At 32.6% G+C, this 20,266-nt stretch overlaps 2 protein-coding genes across 2 annotated transcripts; one reads left to right on the top strand and one right to left on the bottom strand.

The window, feature by feature from the left end:
- Nucleotides 1-7,393: 7,393 nt before the first annotated feature.
- LOC120087030 (rop guanine nucleotide exchange factor 12-like) lies at nucleotides 7,394-11,331 on the bottom strand. Its single transcript, XM_039043877.1, has 7 exons — nucleotides 10,646-11,331; nucleotides 10,172-10,288; nucleotides 9,890-10,044; nucleotides 9,672-9,746; nucleotides 9,298-9,570; nucleotides 8,722-9,042; nucleotides 7,394-8,065 (listed from the first exon to the last, which is right to left on the bottom strand). Exons 1-7 carry the CDS (start codon nucleotides 10,965-10,967, stop codon nucleotides 7,658-7,660), a joined length of 1,671 nt encoding a protein of 556 aa, XP_038899805.1. The 5' UTR covers nucleotides 10,968-11,331; the 3' UTR covers nucleotides 7,394-7,657.
- A 3,226-nt stretch (nucleotides 11,332-14,557) lies between these two features.
- On the top strand, nucleotides 14,558-17,746 carry LOC120085979 (hydroxyphenylpyruvate reductase). The gene is made up of 2 exons (XM_039042344.1): nucleotides 14,558-15,095; nucleotides 16,925-17,746. The coding sequence occupies exons 1-2, from the start codon at nucleotides 14,673-14,675 to the stop codon at nucleotides 17,441-17,443; spliced, it is 942 nt and encodes a 313-aa protein (XP_038898272.1). The 5' UTR covers nucleotides 14,558-14,672; the 3' UTR covers nucleotides 17,444-17,746.
- The last annotated feature ends 2,520 nt before the right edge of the window (nucleotides 17,747-20,266 follow it).

Here is a 20,266-nt window from a genome sequence, read left to right as displayed (position 1 = left end):
TGCCCTTTAAAGTCTCATGTCTAGTAGTTTGTAAACAACTTTGTACGAACACTTGTGATTATAATATAAATGATATTTACTTCACTACTTGACTTTGCACATTTAGATTTTACCACAAAACCAATAAACATAAAATCCCTGGTTATCTGTATGTGACTCAAGCATGTATGTGGTGACATAGAAGTGGATCATGTCTTGAGTGATAACCAAAATGGTCTGTAATATATGGATATAGGAGGGGAACATTATCCTGGTAACGCTATGGATGCGGCCCGCTTTGTGGACTGGTCACAAGTGTTGTGACTTGCCACAGATGATCCGATCCTGATCATTCATGTAGGGGGCATGTTAGCGGGGGTGTCCTATACAAAGAGTTTGTATAAGACCTGACCACAAAGTGTTAACATCTCGTTATATAACACCATTCATAACTGAGATTTTCACTTCACTAGGATGACCATAGGTAACATGACCTCAATCCTGAGTGAGTTGAGAACTCCTGCCATTGAGGGCGGTCCTTTGATTTGCATAGATGCAAAGTGGCCAGAACGCCGACTCAAACCTACCACTTTGGGGATTCGTCTGATATGGGAGCTGGGAACTCAGCTACACAAGATGGAATTCACTCCTTCCCGGGCAGGGGCAAGTAGATAGATAACTCCCTTAAGGGCTGATTTCGGGGCTTGAACGATGTGGCGACACACCTTCTCATGGCCTGAGAGGTGTTCACACATAGTAGGACTATGTTGTATTGTTCATTTAGAGGAATCAGTAGTACTTAAGGAGAAGATGTAATTACAGGGGCAAAACGGTAAATTGGCATGTTGTAATTACGAGCATCTGTGAAGGGTCATCGTACTGATGATTGGTATATCCAATGGACATAGAAATAATATCTATGGCAAGAAGAGTTCAATTGTCGGTCTTTAGTGGAATGCCTAGCAGTTAACGGATGTGGATATCGTGACTAAAGAGTTTAGTCAGCTATTCACGTATCGTTGTTGAGGCTCCCATTCTCTCTCTTTATCGTTGGAGCTTCGAGCCATAGGTCCATAAGGTCCCCTTGGTAGCTTGGATATAAGTTGAGAGTCAATTTTGGGTCAATTTGAAATGTTCAAATTGACAAGAGGGAGTTCGATTATATATGATATAATTGAACGAGTTAATTAAATATGATATAATTAACTTTATGCATGAGATACATTAATTTGGAGAAAATTGGATATAAATATGATTTATATCTAGTAAAGGAAAAAATATTATAATTAATATTTGATATTAATTTATAAGTTATGAATGTGATAAGTTCACATTAATTGGACGGTTTTAAAGGAAATGGGAAGGCGCCTCTTCATTTAAAATAACGGATGACTGCATTATAAATAGTAGACGGTATGTTAATTTCGGTGTGCGCGGATATTGTGAAGAAGATAGTATCATCGTTTAGAAAATTAGTGCCTATACGATATGACTGCACGATCACTTACATATATGAAGATCCTCAACGTTATAAATCTAAAGATCGGGTTAGAGCTGCTATAAATTTCCTTGTTTTTACGCTAAATAGAGAACACGGGTCGTGGATTCATGGGTTGGAAGGATATTGGGTCATGAGCCTATTATATGCCAATGGGCTTTTTAGTCTTTTTGTATGGGTTGTACTTAAATTTGTCTTTTATAATATGTTTTGGTTAATGTTATATTTACAATTAGTTTGGCCCAATAGTAAATATAAGTTATCAATAAATTGGGCCAAACTAATTGTAAATATAACATTAACCAAAACAAATTAATGCTATTATATTTTCACGGGTTTTTTAGTCTTTTTATATGGGTTGGACTTAAATTTGTCTTTTATAATTTGTTTTGGTTAATGCTATGTTTGCAAGCAGCCCTATAAGTTATCAATAAATTGTTTTATCTTCTTAAAAATAAACAAACAAAATTTTTATAGATATGCCTATGATTCAATATTACAAATAAAAACATTCAATATCAAACAAAAAAATTTGTTTAAATACATAATCTTGTTTCTGTTGGGAATGGAGTCCTAAATCTCTTTGTAATCTCGTAATTTGTAAACTTTATATAAACATATTGTTGTTAATAAAATAAATGTTATTTTATCAGTATATACTCAATCCAATAAACTAAGATCTGAGGTTATTTCATGTAATTTAAACAAATACGTAAAGAGGATCTTGTTTAAATAATAACCTAAACGGTATTTAGTAGATAGATAAGGCTGGATACCTTATCCTGGTGACACTACGGATACGATTCGCTTTATAGGTATTACAAGTGTTGTAAAGTAGTACAAATAATCTAATCCTGATCATTCATGTGGAGATATGTGAGCGGGGGTATCCTATACAAAGAGTTTGTATAAGACCAGACCACGAATTGATTGGTCTCGTTATATAACGCCGTTAATAATAGAGACTTACATTTCACTAGGATGATCATGGGTGACATGACCTGAATTCTGAGTGAGTTGTGAACTCCTGCTCATGAAGGCGGACCTTTGATTTGTATGGGTGAGAGTGGCCAGATTGCTAACTCAACAAGCCTACCATTTTGGGGATTCTCTGACTGGGGAGTTGGGAACACAATTACACAAGACGGAATTCACTCCTTCCTCGATGCCGAGGCAAGTAGATAAATTGCTCCCTTAAGGGCTGATTCCGGGTCTTGAACATAATGGTCGCACCCTCTCCTGGCCCGAGAGGGACTTCGTCATAGTTGGACTATGACTTACTGTTCATTAGAGGAATCAGTGGTACCTAAGGAGTTAGATATAACTACAAAGGCAAAACCGTAATTTTGGTCCATCTGTACTTACGAGCAATTTGTGAAGGGTCATCCCACTGTTGATTGGTTATATCCAATGGACATAGAAATTTATCTGTAGTGCGAAGAGTGCAGCTGTCGGTGTTTAGTGGAATGACCAGGGTTTAGGATGTTGGGTAATTTAATTAAAGAGTTTAATTAATTATCTGAGTACCGGTAGAGCTTCAATCTACAGGTCCATAAGGTTCCCTCTATAGCTCAACAGAGATTTAATTGAGAATTATTTTTGGATTAATTTAAAGTGTTCAAATTAATTGAGGGAATTAATTATATATGCTATAATTAATTAAATTAATTATATATGAGATATAATTAATATAATGTATGTGATACATTATAATATAAGATAATATGAGAGGAATTTGAGTATAATTCAAATCCTAATTATATGAATGAGATTCATGTAATTAAATTTAATATAAACACGATTTATATTAAATAACATAAATAAGTTGAGAGGAATTAAATATTTGAATATGATTCAAAGATTAATTATATGAATGAGATTAATATAAGTGAATTTAATATAAATGTGATTTATATTAAATGTCATGTATTGTTGAGAGAAAATACATCTATAGGCTATATTGTATTTGATACAATATGTGACTATATATTATGTGTTATATGAGAAATAACATATAGTTTATATAGATATAATAAGGTTGTTATTATATGTATAATTATTATTAATTTAATTTTATTAATTAATATTAATTAATTAAATGGAGGAAGTTACAATTCTCTCCCCTAATTTCTCTTGGCCATATACATGGGCTGTGTAAAAGAAGTAGATGAGATTTTAAACATTGAAAGAAGAGTTCTCTCTAGAAAAACTAAATAGTAGAAAAATTCTTCTCCTGCCTCTCCTCCTCTTCATCTCCTTCCCTATTCCAATGATTCAAGCAAAGTCCACAACTCTTGCTTGAATCCTTTGTCCCAAGAGAATACAGTGGGTTCTCAAGTGGTGGTGTCCCGTTTGAAAAGGAGATCCATTCGTGACTTGTTCCAGGGATTCTTGAAGAGTAGTCTTCAAAGGTAAGAGTTTATGAAACCCTAAGATTGCATGCTATAATTTATGTAAATGCATATCTTGTTCTTGATTTTAGTAAAACTTATATTAAATGAAAATTGAAAATTTGGGTCGATCTTGCTTCCGCTCAAGGATCTCCTTAGCGAGTTTCCTTCAGTTCTTGCGGGAAAAAAAAAATTCAAAGTTCATTCAACTAAATTTCTCCAAATTAGAACTCAATAATAAAAACAAAACCCTTTGTTTTACGTGTTAATCAAATCTTCAAAAATATATTAAAGAAAAGACACAAAAAATAATACAAAAAAAAAAAAACACTAAGACGTATATATCAAAATAAAACAAAACCAAATTTGTTAAAAATTATTGATTGTATTTCAAATCTAGAAACGCCATAATAGATGAGAAATAATATTTAAAAAAGAAAAGAAAGAGAAAAAAATTGGATGGTATCTTATTTTATAATACGTTAACTCCTTATTCTTTATCAAATAATTTTCAAAATCTCAACTAACTGTTTATTATTTTTTTCAAATAACTTCCTCACAGTTGAACATGTTTATATTCATTTTCAACTTGAAATGAAAATTTTGTGTTAGAAAAATTTCACAATTTTAATAGAAAAAAAATCAAATAAACTAACAATGAAAAAAAGTTTCGTTTACTTCCTCATGTCTAAATTTTCTTTTTCATATAATGCCAATATATATATATATATATATATATATATTTTGCTCATTAATCACTCAATTATTCTGTCTAGGAAAAAACAAAAGCCATATCGAAAAATATGCAATACGTTTCAAATTTTGAAAAAAGGAAAAGAAACTATCCTAAAAAACCCATTACAATAAACAAATGATGAAAAACCATACTAAAAAGGAAAGAAAAGAAAGTAAAAAAGGATGACACCTCATTTGACAATACATTTCAAATTTTGAAAAAATTTAGTGATTAAAAATAAATGTATATCAAAATAAACTGAATTTCTCAAATAAATAAAATTATTTTAATATGTTATTTTCAAATTTTGAATGTTCATAAAATATAAAAATAATAAATAAACTCAACTAAATCTCTCCAAATTTGACTTTAATACTTAAAAATAAAAATTTTATGTCTCACTGGGTAACCATTTGGTTTTTTATTTTTATTTTTTGAAAATTAAGCCTATATCATCCACATTTCTTATAATTATTTACATATTTCTTAACTAAAATAGTTGAATTCTTAGTCAAATTCCAAAAACAAAATCAACTTTTTGAAAATTATTTTTTTTTAGTTCTCAAATTTTGGTTTTCTAAACCATTGGTGAAAAATAGATAACAACAAATTTTGGTTTGGTTTTTTAAATCATTGGTGGAAAGTAGATAACGAAGGAATAAATTTAGAGGTGAAAATAGTGTCCATAAACTTAATTTTCAAAAAGAAAAACAAAAAACAAATTGTTTATCAAAAGGGGTCTTAATGGTTAAAGAAAGACACACAAAGAATTACATACAAAAAAATCACAATCGAGATTGTTCCAACTTCCAACACAAATAAACTCGTATATCAAAATAAAACAATAAAATAAATTTGTAAAACTATTGATTGTATTTTATATCTAGACACATCATAAAACTTAAAAGATGAGAAAAAATATTCAAAAAGGAAAATAAAGAAAAGAAGAGATAAGAGAAAAATAAATGACATATCTTATTTGTGTCCAATCTTAAGAGAGTGATGGAATTAAAAAAAAAAAAATTATGAGACATTCTAGTGATAGATTCATCATGATATGCTTAAAATAATAAAAAATCGGAACTAAGAAAAATATAGATGACATAACTTCTACCATAGAATTCTATTGGAATGATTAATATGTTTATGGGGCATTTCAATTCAAGACTCAACATAATATACTTGAAGAGAGAAAAAAATCGAAACTAAAACAAATATAGAGACATACATTCTTACGTTCTTCACTACCAAAAGTGTTATACAATAGAATCCCACTAGAAGGATTGAGAGAAGATTGAGGATTGATATGTTTTTCACTATCTAATATGAAAATTTGAAAATACCCAAAAAATATAGATTAACAAAGATTGAATGCACCTCTACGATCATAGAAATGAATAGAAAGGGATATTTGAATCCTTACCAACTTGATCTTGTTGCCCCAGGCAACAAGCATACATGAACCATTTCACAAAGTATGTGTCCAGAGAGCCCAAAGTCTCGATAGTTAGCTCTCGGTCTTCCAGTTAAAAAACAACGTCGATGAAGACGTGTGGGTGCACTATTATGCAGTGGGGATTGTAACTTTCCATGAATTTCTCATTTCTCACTCAACGATAACTTTGCTTATTTCTTTTTCTAAGGATCGATGAATCAAATGATATTTTTGTTCCAATTTTTGCCTCTTCTTACTTCTTACATATTCTCACTACCAAAGATGTTCTACAATAGAATTCCATGGGAAGGATTGAGATAGGATTGAGGATTGATACATTTTTTCACTGTCTCGTGTGAAAAATTAAAAATAGATGAAAAATAGGAACAAATAAAAAATATAGATGACGTACCATTTTGCATTTTTCACTGCCAAATGTGTTCTACCGTAGATTTCCAGTTGAAGAATTGATATGCTTATGAGGTATTCCAATGCAAGATTCATTCGAATATGCTTGAAGAGATAAAAAATCAAAACTAAAAAAAATATAGATGACATACCTTCTTACGTTTTTTACTATCAAAAGTATTCTACCATAGAATTCCATTAGAATGATTGAATTATGATTGAGGATTGATACGTTTTTTACTATTTAATATGAAAATTGTATTGTGGATTTGTTGGTAATTATTCATGTTTGAATAAAAAGGTACATCTATTTTGAGTCACCTTAAATAGGAGATGAGGCAAATAGGAAACCTATTTAATCTACCTCAATAATTGTTGAATGAAGGATTACAAAATATTTCTCATTTATCAGCATCATAATTTACCAAATATGAACATAATTTTGGTGGTCTAGACATATATATTTAATTAAAAGGTCAATAATTTGAATCTTTCGATTTATTAGTTGTTGAGCTTAAAATCCTCCGAACAAAAAACTAGGGAAAAAAATGGCATTATAGAAGTGACCTTTGTGACACAATCGAAAGTGAAGAATGTAAAAAAAATGATGTTATGGGTAATTTTGGACTAGGTAAAAGATGAAGATAAAGGTAAAACCAGGAGAATTACCTAATTCTAAAAAATGGACTCAAGATCGACAAGAAGTAGGTTCGTGAGAGTTCCTAATAGACAGGGAGAAAAGACAATTCGGCTAAGATCCAATTGGATCGCCTCGGCCTCGAAGATCGAGGCCAAGGCCAATGAGCCTTTGTGGCTAGCTTGCGCGCCTTAGCTTCTAAGGCCGAGCCTAACAATGGGCCTTTTGATTGTTTTGTAGGTAACTTTTCCTCAAATTATAAATTTATTATTGGTGGTACAGAAAAGTTAAGTGAATTCATTTAACCTTATTTTGCCATCAACAAATATATGTAATTTATGAAGCTAAAATGACTACATTGATTGATACAATGATACATAAAAGACTTTGGTTTTACACAAACAGAAGGGGTTGTGATTCCAAAACCCAAATTAAAATTAAAAAGAAAAAAATCTCATTCTTCCTCCTATTTACACAAAGGAATTTATATATAACAGAAAATATGGGAAAAGCCGTTCTCAATTTCCCTCCCTATCATCTCTCTATCTATTCTTCTTTTTCTTCTTCTTTTTCTTCAATGGCGTGCCGTTGGACTTCTCACAGCGCTCAAATTCTCCAAGTACGAAACCTTCTTGTTCGTCACTATATTCCCTGGCTTGTTTGCTTGTTTCAGATCTGAATCCGCATATAAATCATCCGAATTCCCAAATGAATCCTTCTTCGTCTCCGTCTCGCTTTGATCTGCTCCCCACCCCATGAAATCCAACAGCGTCATTGAAGCCGGCGTTTCTGGGCCATTGTTGTTCATCTCTTCTGACTTTTCCACTGGAGCTTCGCTCGTCGATTTCCTCCTCGTTGCTATTTGTGATGGATTCTGAGTTAACCCATCCGCGTGGAGTACGTCTTCAATTCGAGACATCACTGTGAAAGCTAAGCTTTCAAGTATTCTGGAGTAGCTCTCTAGAACGGCGTGCCCCACGTCCTGCAGTTCATCCAACAGTAATTTGTGATTTCCTTATTGAACCATTTCATACAAGTTTGTTTCTGGCTATGAAACTGGGAATTTACAATGTTTGCTCTGTATGCTATAATGTAGATAGCCACGTTGTTTTAGGGCATTGTTTTATGATCTCACACTGCCAAAGAAATGGACACATGACTGTTATTTCCTATTTGATTATATAGGCCTAAGGCATATATCATGTCATTTAGGAGATGTTGGGCAGAATTTTAATTAGCATCGCTTTATGTAGCCTAAAGTTGAGAAGCTTTGATTTTAGTTTCTATAAAATTTGTTTGGATTGTAAAAGGATGGAAATAGGTTTTAGAAATTTTAGTTTGTAGAATTTGGTTTATGAGTATGAATTCATATAATACTGGTTCTTGTAGCTAGATTTGCAATCACATAACTTGGCATGAACAAACACACACAGAATGTAGATTTCTCTTTTGAATTTTGAGACATATCATATAAATCTAAGCCCTGAGTTGAATACTCAGACAAGAGGCTCTTGTTTAGAGAAGAGGGTTGGCCTTTCTTTTTTGGTTTATCATTTTCATTCTATTCACTTTTAAGCTTTGATTTGAATGCTAATGATTTCAGATGAGATTATAGACAAGGAAGGAGCATTCTTTTACCCGATTGAACTGAATTTTGCTGATGTCTAGTGAAGATTGTGGGATTCCAGGGAAGCGGTGCTTAAGTATTAGCAAGATGGTCTCTGCTCTTTCTTCAAATAGTTCTCTTTTTTCCAAGCTCACTGCTGAACCCCAAGTAGATTTTCCATCTTTCTGGTTCATCTTCCTCCTCCAAATCACTATGGAAGCTTCAATTCTGTTTTTGAGATCTAGGATTTTATGCTCTGATGTTAGATCCATGCTGGAGAGAAACTGATCGGGATCAAAGAACTCAACTGTTATACTTTTGTAGATGGAATCGCCTAGGCTTGCCCTACCATTCTGTAAAACCAGAAACAAAACTTAATAAATAAAGGTTTTTTTTTAATTTTTATTTATTTAAATTCTAGTAAAGTAATAAAGATTAATAATAAGAAATGGAACCTTGATTTTATATGATTTTCTATATACTTTTCTGTATCATAGGAATCGACTTCTTATGATTCTTGTTGTTTCGATTGTTTTTTGTCTAAACATCTGATATAATAGTTGATCGAAGATTCATTTTGAAATTGTTACGAAGATGGTTTTGCTTACTTTAGGAAGCGATTCAATGTAGTCTTCAGGGATCTCCATTTCTGATATGATTTGAGCATTTATTGCCATGGCCGCTTTGAGGACTTGGTTGACACAGTCCTTTTGGTACTGCAGAAACTTCCTTGACATGTCTGACAAACCATTTGGAGGAACTTTGGCTGTAGGTAGCCACCATTTATCATCTTTCCTCTTGTTATTTCCTTTCTCTGAGTCGTCGGCATCTCTCGATACATAGTAGAACTCATTTTGGTCTTTAAAATTATCCAGACAATCCTGTGTTTTGTCGTGGCAAACCCAATGTCACATAGAATTCATTCTAACTGATGCAGAAAACACAAGAAAAAGATATAGTAAATTTAAGCCATAGTTCTTACAATTAACATGGCATCAAGCTTCCTCAAAGCTGGGATATTCAAGTGCAAATCATTCCGTTGCCGGGTCACCATTATCTATAACAACAATAAACCTTACTTGTAAGATAGAAAAAGAAAGGTAGGAACATTAGGGTCCAGGTATTAGTGAATTGAAAGGATTGAATTTCTCCTAACCTAAGCTTGGATTTTAATTACAGAGTTTGAACTTGGATTGTTACCTCCATATTCGTTCCATCCTTGGATTTCTGTTGTGAAGGAACAAACTCTACAATGTAATCTGTAACGGATAAGAGCAAATCGATTTCTTTTCTCCATCTTGCTTTTCTTTCTACTGACATTGGCTCAAGACGCCATTGTTCTCCGAAGACAGAAGCTGCAAATATACAGACAAAATTTAGATCCTAACAGAAATTTCTGTACTGCTTCAGCTAGATTTTGAGGCCGAGAACCTGGCGTTAAAATTTCCAAAGGCTACCATGTGAGAAATTCTAGGCACGTACCAGCAAGGTTTGTGATTGCATTAGACAATGCCAAGGCTGAGGAAACACCCTTCCCTCCCCCAGACATGTCTTCCCCCAACAGCAACTTTGCAAACCTCTCTTTCATCTGTTCCATTTCTGAATTATAACCCAATTGAAAAGAGGAAATTAATTGCAGAATCAAATAAAAAGCCTTCCACCTACGACAAATAATGACCTCATTTTGTTACCTAATCTTCAACTATTTTAGTCCCTTTTCGTCCTTCAAGTTTATGTTTGTTCTGTTTTAGCTCTTCAACCTTTAAAATCTCTATTTTTGTTCCTCAACTATTTTTGTCTTCAACTTTAACAAGAATATATGCTAACGTGGCATGTGCTGAAGTTGATTAAGGTAAGTATTGGTTAAGTAGATAGTAGATTATAAACAGTTGCAAGGATCAGAATTATTGTTTTTTGAAATGTAAGTAACTAAAATAGATGTTTTTGAAAGTGAACCTAAGGCCATCTTGTCTTTGGCTTCCTTTTCAGTGGCAGGATCATCGTCCTTGCTGCTTGACTTCGGCTTTGGAGCCCTTTCAGAGCGATTCGATGGTGCCAGTGGTGGCCCAGCCTGTTGTTTCTCAGCAGAGTTGTTGTGAACGGGAGTCGATCCTTGGCTTCTCGATGTCGACAAATCATCTTCGATGACAGATTCCAACATGCTGGCACTCTCTATACTCAAGCTCTTGGCATGTCTACCTGTACTCTCATGTGTTCCTCTGAAATGAAAGAATCTGGACCTGAAACCGTCGTTCTCCTGCTCCATAGCACGAACCATTCTCAGTTTCTTGACGAAACGTTTGACCGAAAACAGTAGCGAAAACAAACCGGCAACTGGGTGATGATCAATGCCTTGTGGGTTTAAGACAACATAGAGAGAAAAATGAAGAGAATTGAGAAAAAAGGAGGAAGAGAAGCAGGATTTTGAGAAGAACAAGGAAAAAAAAAGTGGATTGGGATATTTTTGTTTTTGCTTCTCTTTACCTCCTTTGAACTGAGGAATTATTGAAAGTTTTGTTTAATTCACTCTCTCTCTAGTTTTATTTCTTTTTGGTTATTGGATTGATCTTCTTTTTCTCCTTTCTATTTTTGAAAAGGAGTTTGATGCAATGTGAGGTGCATCTTAAGAGAAGGAATGGTTAGAGAAAGAAAGAAAAATAAATAAATATTTTGAACTTACTTTTCTTTCTTGGTGGAAGAATTTGCTTTGTTATTTTTCTTCAATTGGATGGTTCAGGTCAAACTTTGCTAAAAAAGAAAAATAAATTGGAATCACAACCATCCGTCATTCATAACCATCATCTCTCTCTTTCCATAATGGATATCCATTTTAAGTGTAGGAAGAAGAGGACCAATCAATATTTTGTCAATTTATTGCCTTTTCTCTCTCATGAGGGAAATATAGTATTAATTTTTGTTAAATTATATATTATAGTATATAAATCTTACTTTCTAGTATATATTGTAATTAATTATGTTTCTAGATGTTTGAAAAGTTTCAAGCTACATGATTTTGTGAATCATGTAGTATGATATGACACTTTTTGAATTGAAAATATGTAATTATAATGATTTTCATCAATCATTTTGTAATTGTAAATAATATTAAGCATGCTTACTAATTTTTACAATAAACTATTGTGCCAATTTTGTTTCTTGTTTTTTGTAACATCTTTTAAGGAAAAGAATTTTTCTTGAGTTATACTTATTTTGGCATTCGTATTTTATATCGACATATTATATAGTTTCTTATTGAAAAAAAAGGTATTCAGCTAAGTTAATGTTATCTACTATACAATCAATGGTTATAAGAAAATGAAAAAAACAATTATCCTCCTAAATATTTTAAAAATAGAATTTGTTTTGTTTTGTTTTTATCTGAATTGATATGGGAAATGGGGTCGTTTTCAAAACAAAGTTTCATTATTGTTTTATTTTCCTCTTTTATTAGTTTGCTAGTGCTTTTGGTGGTTGATTTTGCCAGCTATCTACCTTATTGGCTTTTCTCTACGTCCTCATCTGTCATTTTGCATCATCATATTTTTTACAGGATTTTAAAAAATATAACAATAAAAAAATATATATATACAAAATAACAAAATTTTTAATTCTTTTATAAAAAGTAATAGAATCTATTAGTGTCTATTAGCGATATAAACTAATAAAAGTTTATCACTAATAGACGTTGATAGAAGTCTATTAGTGTCTATCAGTATTTTTTTTTGCTATTTCGATAAATAGGTTTTACATTTTTTCTCTCTGTGAAAATTTATTTATTTATTTGAAAAATAAGTAATATGAAAACGGGGCCTATAAGAGTTATTTTTCCATTAAAGTAAATTTAGCTCAACAATAATTATTTTGACATATTTTTTTAAAGGTTGAAAGTTCGATTTTCTATCTCCCCAATTAATATACTTTGAAGAAGGTTTTTCTTTTAGATATTATCTACTATATACAAGTTATTCACATTTATGAGGTTAAATTAAATCTCTTGAATTTAATAGTGTTGACTAGTAAGTCTAAGTTGAAATCAAAGGGTTTAGGCTTTAGCTTTAGGTCTCAACTAACCAAGCCTACCCTAGTGAGCTCAAAAACAATTTATTGTGAATTACCTTATGGTTAAATTATACTTTTAGTCTATGAAAATTTAATTTTGTGTCTATTCGACCATAGGGGTAAGGAGAACAACGAGGACTAAGGACTTATGAAGTCTACGGAGTTGTGAACTCTTGGACCCCACGGTGTAAGGAGTTGATAAGATATAAAATTAATATTTTTTAGTAATGGGATCCACAAACTATTTTGGTTAAATTAGGAACGGAGTTCACACACCCTTACTTCCTTACTCTTACTTCTCGACTCCTTGGACCAAACACACCCTAAAGATTTTCAATAAGTTTCTAAAATTTTGATTATGTATCTAATAGTCTTGGAATAATCAATTTTCGGTTTGCTAGGTTTTTGATCTATTTAACATTTTTTGAATTCAAGAATTTATTGAACACAAAATTGAAAGGTTCATATAAATAATTACAAGACAAAAACTTGATATAAGATTTAATTGAAATATAAATGGTTGGAATATTTTTATTTAATCACAATTGTCAATTTGAATATAGCTCAACTGATTAAGACATATATCATCGACTAAAATGTCACTTGAATCACCATTATAAAATATTTTGGTTGGTATCTTAAATTCTTATCCAAATTTCAAAATATTCATTTTTTGTCTCATGCAATAAAAAAATCTCATTTTTTAAATCTTTTATTAAACCACATTTTTAGTACAAAATGCACTCAAATACATTTATTGAGCATTGTCATAGTTTGTATTAAAAAAATTTCATTAGAATTAAATTTTATTTTTGTGACAGTCAAAACGATCCCTTTTAAAAATTATTTGGACCAAAATAAATGAATGAAAGTATAAAGACAAAGATTATAAAAATTGAAAGTACGTTTGGTAACTATTTTTTTTTTAAAAATTTTTATTATTAGAAATTAAGTTTATGGACACTACTTCTACCTTCAATTTTTTTTATTATATATTTTTAATCAATAGTTTAAAAGACCAAACTAAATTTTGAAATCTAAAAAAAAAACAACTTTAAAAAAGTTGTTTTTGTTTTTGAAATTTGGCTAAAAATTCAACCATTGTACTCAATAAATATACAAATTATGGTAAGAAAGATGAATGATACTAGCTTAATTTTGAATAACAAAACTAAAAAATTAAATAGTTACCAAACGGGACCTAAAATATATGTTTTGAAATAAAACTACCAAATCACACAAAAGGTTGAATTTACAAAGACTAAATTAAATTTGTTTTTTAATAAAAAAGACTAAATTAGAATTTAATTTTAGAATGTGAATACTATTATATAAACTTACATAATTGTATCAACTTACACCATTCTATAAATTTTATTTGACTAACATTATGTGGAACTTATAATTTAAGTTAATTAAACTTCTAATTTTTCATAAGAAAATCAATTAAATATTTCATTACGATTACTTTTGAAAATTATCCATACATTAATTTTTAAATGTGTGTAGATTTCTTCAAATGTTAATTTTACAAAATGAACCATTAGAGTAAATACATCGATAATAACAATTACAAAAATTAGAACTTAAATTGATATAATTATGAAAATTTAGGATTTAAATTGATATAACCTTGGTAAAGTTTAGGAATAAATATATAATTTGCCTGTCTCGTTCTCTTCGCCCAACGAAATAAACGGTATTTGCATCTCCGTTGAAGTGGAACTTGGACATCCCAAACAAACGTCGTCGTTTAACATAACCTAGCCGATAATCACCTTGATTAATTATATATAATTTCCGAATTATCTCTTCTTCTCTGTTTCTTTACGCGCGTCGAATCTTCCTCTACTCCACGTTCTTCTTCTCCTACATTCAATTACACCACCTCCGAAACCCTAGCCTCAGCCCTAATTTTTCAACCATGGAATCCATCGGTGTATTGATGACTTGTCCGATGAACACTTACCTCGAGCAGGAGCTCGATAAGCGCTTCAATCTTTACAAGTTCTGGCAGTTTCCTCAGAGGACTCAATTCCTCGCGGAGCACTGGAATTCGATTCGTGCTGTAGTTGGAAATGCAACGGCTGGTGCCGATGCCACTTTGATTGATGCCTTGCCGAAGTTGGAGATCGTCTCCAGCTTCAGTGTGGGATTGGATAAGATTGATCTCAGAAGGTGCAAGGAGAAGGGGATTCGGGTCACCAATACTCCCGATGTTTTAACTGAAGACGTTGCGGATTTGGCGATTGGCTTGATTATAGCGGTGCTGAGGAGGTTGTGTGAATGCGATAGATATATCAGAAGCGGGAAATGGAAGATCGGTAACTACAAATTGACTACCAAGGTTCTGTGTTATTGAGCTTAATACTACCTGGTATTTTCTTTGGTGGGACTTGAATGAAGGATGAGTTTATTGCCTGAATTTGGGTACCATTATCTAACATGTTTTAGTTGAAGTATTCTGATCATTTATATTGTTGTTAGTAATAGCAAACCCAAATGGTTGAATGCTTGATTCAATTAAGAAGTGGTACTAATGTTCAAGAGGTTGAATTCTTGTTCTTTGACATTGACACAATCACAGTGTAGCTTATGTAACCAAAGAAGAACTTTCCCTAAGGCCTGCGAATACGCATTGAAGTGATTCCACGCAGAGATTCGAGAAGTTCGCAATCCTGTGTCGTCTTTTAAAATGCATTGGTTTACATAATTGCAAAATCCTTCCCATTTGTAGATCAGAAGAACTAAGTTCTCCCAGTTATTCTTTTTGCGACTCTATATTTAGTTCTGTGTGGATTTCCCTAGCAGAAATGTTTAATTGTATGAAAATAACAATTATCTAGGATTTGGTGATTCTTGCCTCCTTGGAGATCAGATTTGTCGAGTTAAGTAATAATGTTTCACGATCTCAAACCTAGTGAATGTGGAGCAGTTAGAGATTTCGCGGTGTGAAATAGTTGTTTGTAGAGTAAGATAAGCTTTTCTTCCCTGATTTGAACTTCTTTTCCATTTGGTTCATGGGTCTTCAAAACTGACACTTTGGGTCATTCATTTGGTCTTTAAGGTTTCAGAGGTGACATGTTTAGTCTCTTTGTATTTGATTTATAATTGGTCCCTGGAGTTTGTAAAGGGTCCCTATGTAGTGTTAACATTGGTAAAAATAATGGAATGATGACTAGACTTTGTTGATATGTATTTTATAAATGAGGCAGACATTTTTTTTCCTATACTTAGGAATCAATTAGGAACTAATTTCAAACTTCATGGAACAATTATAAATCAAATTTAAATCTCGGGATCAGACATTTCACTTTTAAAACTTGAATGTCCAAATAGAAAATAAATTCAAATCTCAAGGATTGTAAGAATTAACTTTGGAAACTTAGGGACAGTTCAAATCCCAGGGACAAAAAGGTGTTTATCTTTTGCCTTTTGACAGTCAATTGTCAGGTAACAAAGTGAAAACCCATGCTTAGGTTTCACTTTGTTTCCTTGCAATTGACTTGAATGAACTTGGGTTTCTGTTTTCTCTTTTGAGCCAAGTGCAGCTTATTTCTTTATTCAAATATTATTCTGATAGTATCAGTGAAAGAACTTTCTTTTAAGTTCTACAGCACTATTTTTTGTTTCAAATAAAACACATGTGCGCACACACACACATATTCATTTCTTTCTTTCTATTCTTGCATCTGCAAGTGGCTAATGTGTTCATTGGGAAGTGCATTGGTTTTGTTCTCAAGTGAAGGAGTTTCTTCTTGATGTTCACTCTCCCTAACAGAACAAGAAATCAGTGTCAACTTTTATATATGCATTATGGTTTGATTTTCTCCCTGTAGAAGTTCAACCATGGTAGCTGAATACCTGGCAGTTAGTTATGGACATGAAGAAAAGGGTGAACATAAGAACTACTTTCTAGTTTTTATGTCTGAACATTTCTTGCTAATTTTTCAGAGTGACTACCTAAAGATAACACAAGCAGAAAAGACTTTGGAAGCTTTTATCTTCTCTGGTCACTTTTCTTTTTAGTTTTGTGTTTCAATGTTGCTACGTTGGCAAATATTCTTATAATTTGATCTTCTATAACAGGATAAGGTATCTGATTTTATCTTTGTAATTATTCTCGACTTACTGATCTATAAAAGCACTAATAATGGCATTGCTATTGCTTCTCAGTTCTCTGGAAAATCAGTTGGCATTATTGGTTTGGGAAGGATTGGCTTGGCAATTGCCAAGAGAGCTGAAGCATTCAACTGTCCAATATCTTACTATTCAAGAACAGAAAAGGAAGGTTCTAACTACAAGTACTATTCAAACCTTCTTGAGTTGGCCTCGAACTCTGACATTCTGATTGTTGCTTGCTCGCTAACAAAAGAAACCCACCACATCATTAATCGCAAAGTTATCGATGCATTGGGTCCAAAAGGTGTTCTCATCAACATTGGGAGGGGTCCGCACGTTGATGAACCCGAATTAGTAGCTGCCCTGGTTGAAGGCCGATTAGGTGGTGCGGGGCTTGATGTGTTTGAGCATGAGCCTGAAGTGCCCCAAGAGCTCTTTGCACTTGAAAACGTCGTCCTGGTGCCTCATATAGGAAGTGGAACTGTTGAAACTCGCACAGAAATGGCTAACCTTGTGCTTGGAAACCTGGAAGCTCACTTCTCCAATAAACCTCTGTTAACTCCGGTGGTGTAGTTTTGTGATCGAGACAAATATTAGCCTATGTTGTTGCCTGGAGATTTCTATGGCATCTACAACCAGTAACCATCAGACCATTCTTTCCAGATATCGGCAAATGCCTCGGGTGAACGAATTGATTTGATGATTACTACCTGGTGATGTTCATAATTTGAATCTTCTAAGACTATTGCTTTAATCCCTTATTGGTATTGTTTAAGGCCACACTTCAACTTTTCTTATCAATCTGATGAAATTGCTTAGCGCTGTTGATATATGAAGATATATGAGGAAATGTTGTTGGGCGTAAGGTTTGGTGAAGTGAAGTTTCTTAGAACAATAGTGTATAATTCAAAACTGAAGGCAATTTTCCTTCCACATTCTAGAACGTTTATGGGAAATTGACTATTTTATATATATTAAAAAGTTTCTAATAAGTCCTTGAATTCTAAAATATCAATTTTACATCTAATAAGTCTCTTATATATTCAAAATATTAAAAACTAAAAATTCCTATTAGACATTAAATTTAACTTTGTATCTAATAAAATATTATGACATTTTTTTTAATTAATGCATTTATTAACTAAAAGTTCAAAAATATTAAAATTTAATTAGATAAAATGGTTAATTCTTAAACATTTTGTTTTTATATCTTTAAGATCTATTACGAAAGTTTATAGTTCTTTTGGACATTTTAAAGTGATTTGAACCAAAATCGAAAGTTTAAAGATTTATTAGTCACAATTTTTAATATTTATGGACTAATTTGTAATTTAGCCTTTATATATATATATAACTTTAAATGTTATCTAGATTAAGTAATATTCATTAAAAAAAGGACTATAAACTTTTATAAAATTATTCACTTAAATAAGATAAATTAAAAAAAATTGAACTTATATTTTATAGAAAAATTTTAAAATTGAATTAAGTTTTTTCATTCAATCATTTTTCGTAAAATAATTTACCTAGGGTCCACAAATATTTGTATACTTTAATATTTATTTGTAAGAAAAATTAAAATACAATTAAGTTCTTCTAACATGTTTCAAATGTATGAAAGATTAAAATAATATCTATATCTACATCTATACCATATTAAAAGAAGCTATAAAGGGAGAATTTTTAGATTTCCTTTTTGCCCTTAAAATTCTCCACAACTCCCATTTTACCCTCACTATCCTTAATTCCCATGTCCCCACACATAAGTGTACATCTCTAGAAAAATAATAATATTAAATAAATAACAATCATACCTTTTTCGACTTCAAATTCATATAGACATATCCCTCTCAAATAGTGCACAACCTTTCACATAATAACTAAATACTTTTTAAAGAATAAATGCAATTTTTCCTAAAACTTTCATGTTTTTCTTTGGCTCCATCTCCATTTTCAAAATGTTAATATAGAATGAATTGTAGAATGATAATTGAAGTTGTGAATGTATATTAAGTCTCCTGTATACTAGTTCTCCTTTGTAGAGTCTTTAGGATTTGGTTAATTTGGTTAGGCTCTATTCTTAGGGTGTTAATACAGTATTTATACCCTTGTATAGTTCCTTGTAAAGATATACTTGATAAATACATCTTTCACATGGTATCAGAGCCTTGCTAGCTGGTCTCTTCTTCCTCTTGTTCTCTGTCATCGTTGTTGTTCGATCATCGGCCGACCACCCAGAACCCCTCTCCGGTGTGAAGAAAAACCACCCGGATCCCCCTGTCCAAAGCCACTGTGAAAAACTCGACCCTCGATCCCCACCATGAAAAAATTGATCATCGATCTTGTAGCCTATGTGAAAAACTCAATCCTTGATTCCCACTATGCAAAACTCGACCCCTTGATCCCCGATCCAAAACTCGATCAAACTCGATCCCTAATTTTCGATTCAGAACTCGATCTGATCCAAAACCTAATCCTCGATTGAACTCGATCCCCGATTCTCGGTCCAGAACTCGACCCCCGATCACCGATCCAGAACTCGACCACTGATCCCCGATCCAGAACTCGATCCTCGATTCCCGGTTTAGAACTCGACCCCCGATCTCGGTCGAGGATCGAGGTCCAGAACTCGATCCTCGACCGAACTCGATCCCTGATTCCCTAGAACTCAACCCTTGATCACTTTTGCCAAGCCGCCAAGCCTTCCTTGTTGTCCTTGGTTTTCTTCTCCTTCCAAGTCGCCAAGCCACATGGAAAAGGATCATGTATTTCATCCCATTAGTACTATTATTGATGGGACAAATTACATTACTTGGGCCCATCAAATGAAGAGTTTCCTAATGGGGCGTAAATTATGGCGAATTGTCACTAGTGATATTCCCCAGCCAGTCAAGATATCCACTGAGGAAGATACTAGATTTATTGAACGATTAGAGGATTGGGACAACAAAAACCATCAAATCTCACTTGGATCGGTAATACATCTATACCGACCATTCATGTTCAGTTTGATGTGTTTGATGATGCCAAGAGTGTGTGGGATTTCCTGCCTACCCGATTTTAGTCCGTTGGCTTAGCTCACTACTATCAACAGCACAACACTTTAATTAATCTTATTCAGGAGATGAGGCAATCTGTTAATGACTACTTGACTACACTTCAGCCAGCTTGGACACAATTTAGATCAAGCTAAAATTAATACTAATCACCTTTTCCTTATTGAGGTTCTTATGGGACTTCGTTCAGAATATGAGTCGATCTGTGCTGCTTTGCTCCACTGTAGCTCCCTTCCGTCTATAGATGCAGCAATTTAGGAATTTCTGTTTGAAGAAAAACGTCTTGGCATCACTTCTTCTTAGCAATCGGAGGTTGTACTCGCCAGGACTCATATGCCTG

Source organism: Benincasa hispida, chromosome 9 (genome assembly GCF_009727055.1).
Source record: "Benincasa hispida cultivar B227 chromosome 9, ASM972705v1, whole genome shotgun sequence".
Lineage (NCBI taxonomy): Eukaryota > Viridiplantae > Streptophyta > Magnoliopsida > Cucurbitales > Cucurbitaceae > Benincasa > Benincasa hispida.
Note: the sequence above shows the minus strand (reverse complement) of the source record. Positions and strands in the feature narration are given on the sequence as shown.

Excerpts from the sequence above, each read along its gene's own strand:
- LOC120087030 (XM_039043877.1), bottom strand. The coding sequence starts at position 10,967 with ATGGTTCGTGCTATGGAGCAGGAGAACGACGGTTTCAGGTCCAGATTC. Across the intron at positions 10,289-10,645 it reads CAAAGACAAGATGGCCTTAG|AAATGGAACAGATGAAAGAG; the intron begins GTTCACTTTCAA and ends GTTATAATTCAG. Across the intron at positions 9,043-9,297 it reads ACATTGAATCGCTTCCTAAA|AATGGTAGGGCAAGCCTAGG; the intron begins GTAAGCAAAACC and ends CTGGTTTTACAG.
- LOC120085979 (XM_039042344.1), top strand. The coding sequence starts at position 14,673 with ATGGAATCCATCGGTGTATTGATGACTTGTCCGATGAACACTTACCTC. Across the intron at positions 15,096-16,924 it reads ACTACAAATTGACTACCAAG|TTCTCTGGAAAATCAGTTGG; the intron begins GTTCTGTGTTAT and ends ATTGCTTCTCAG.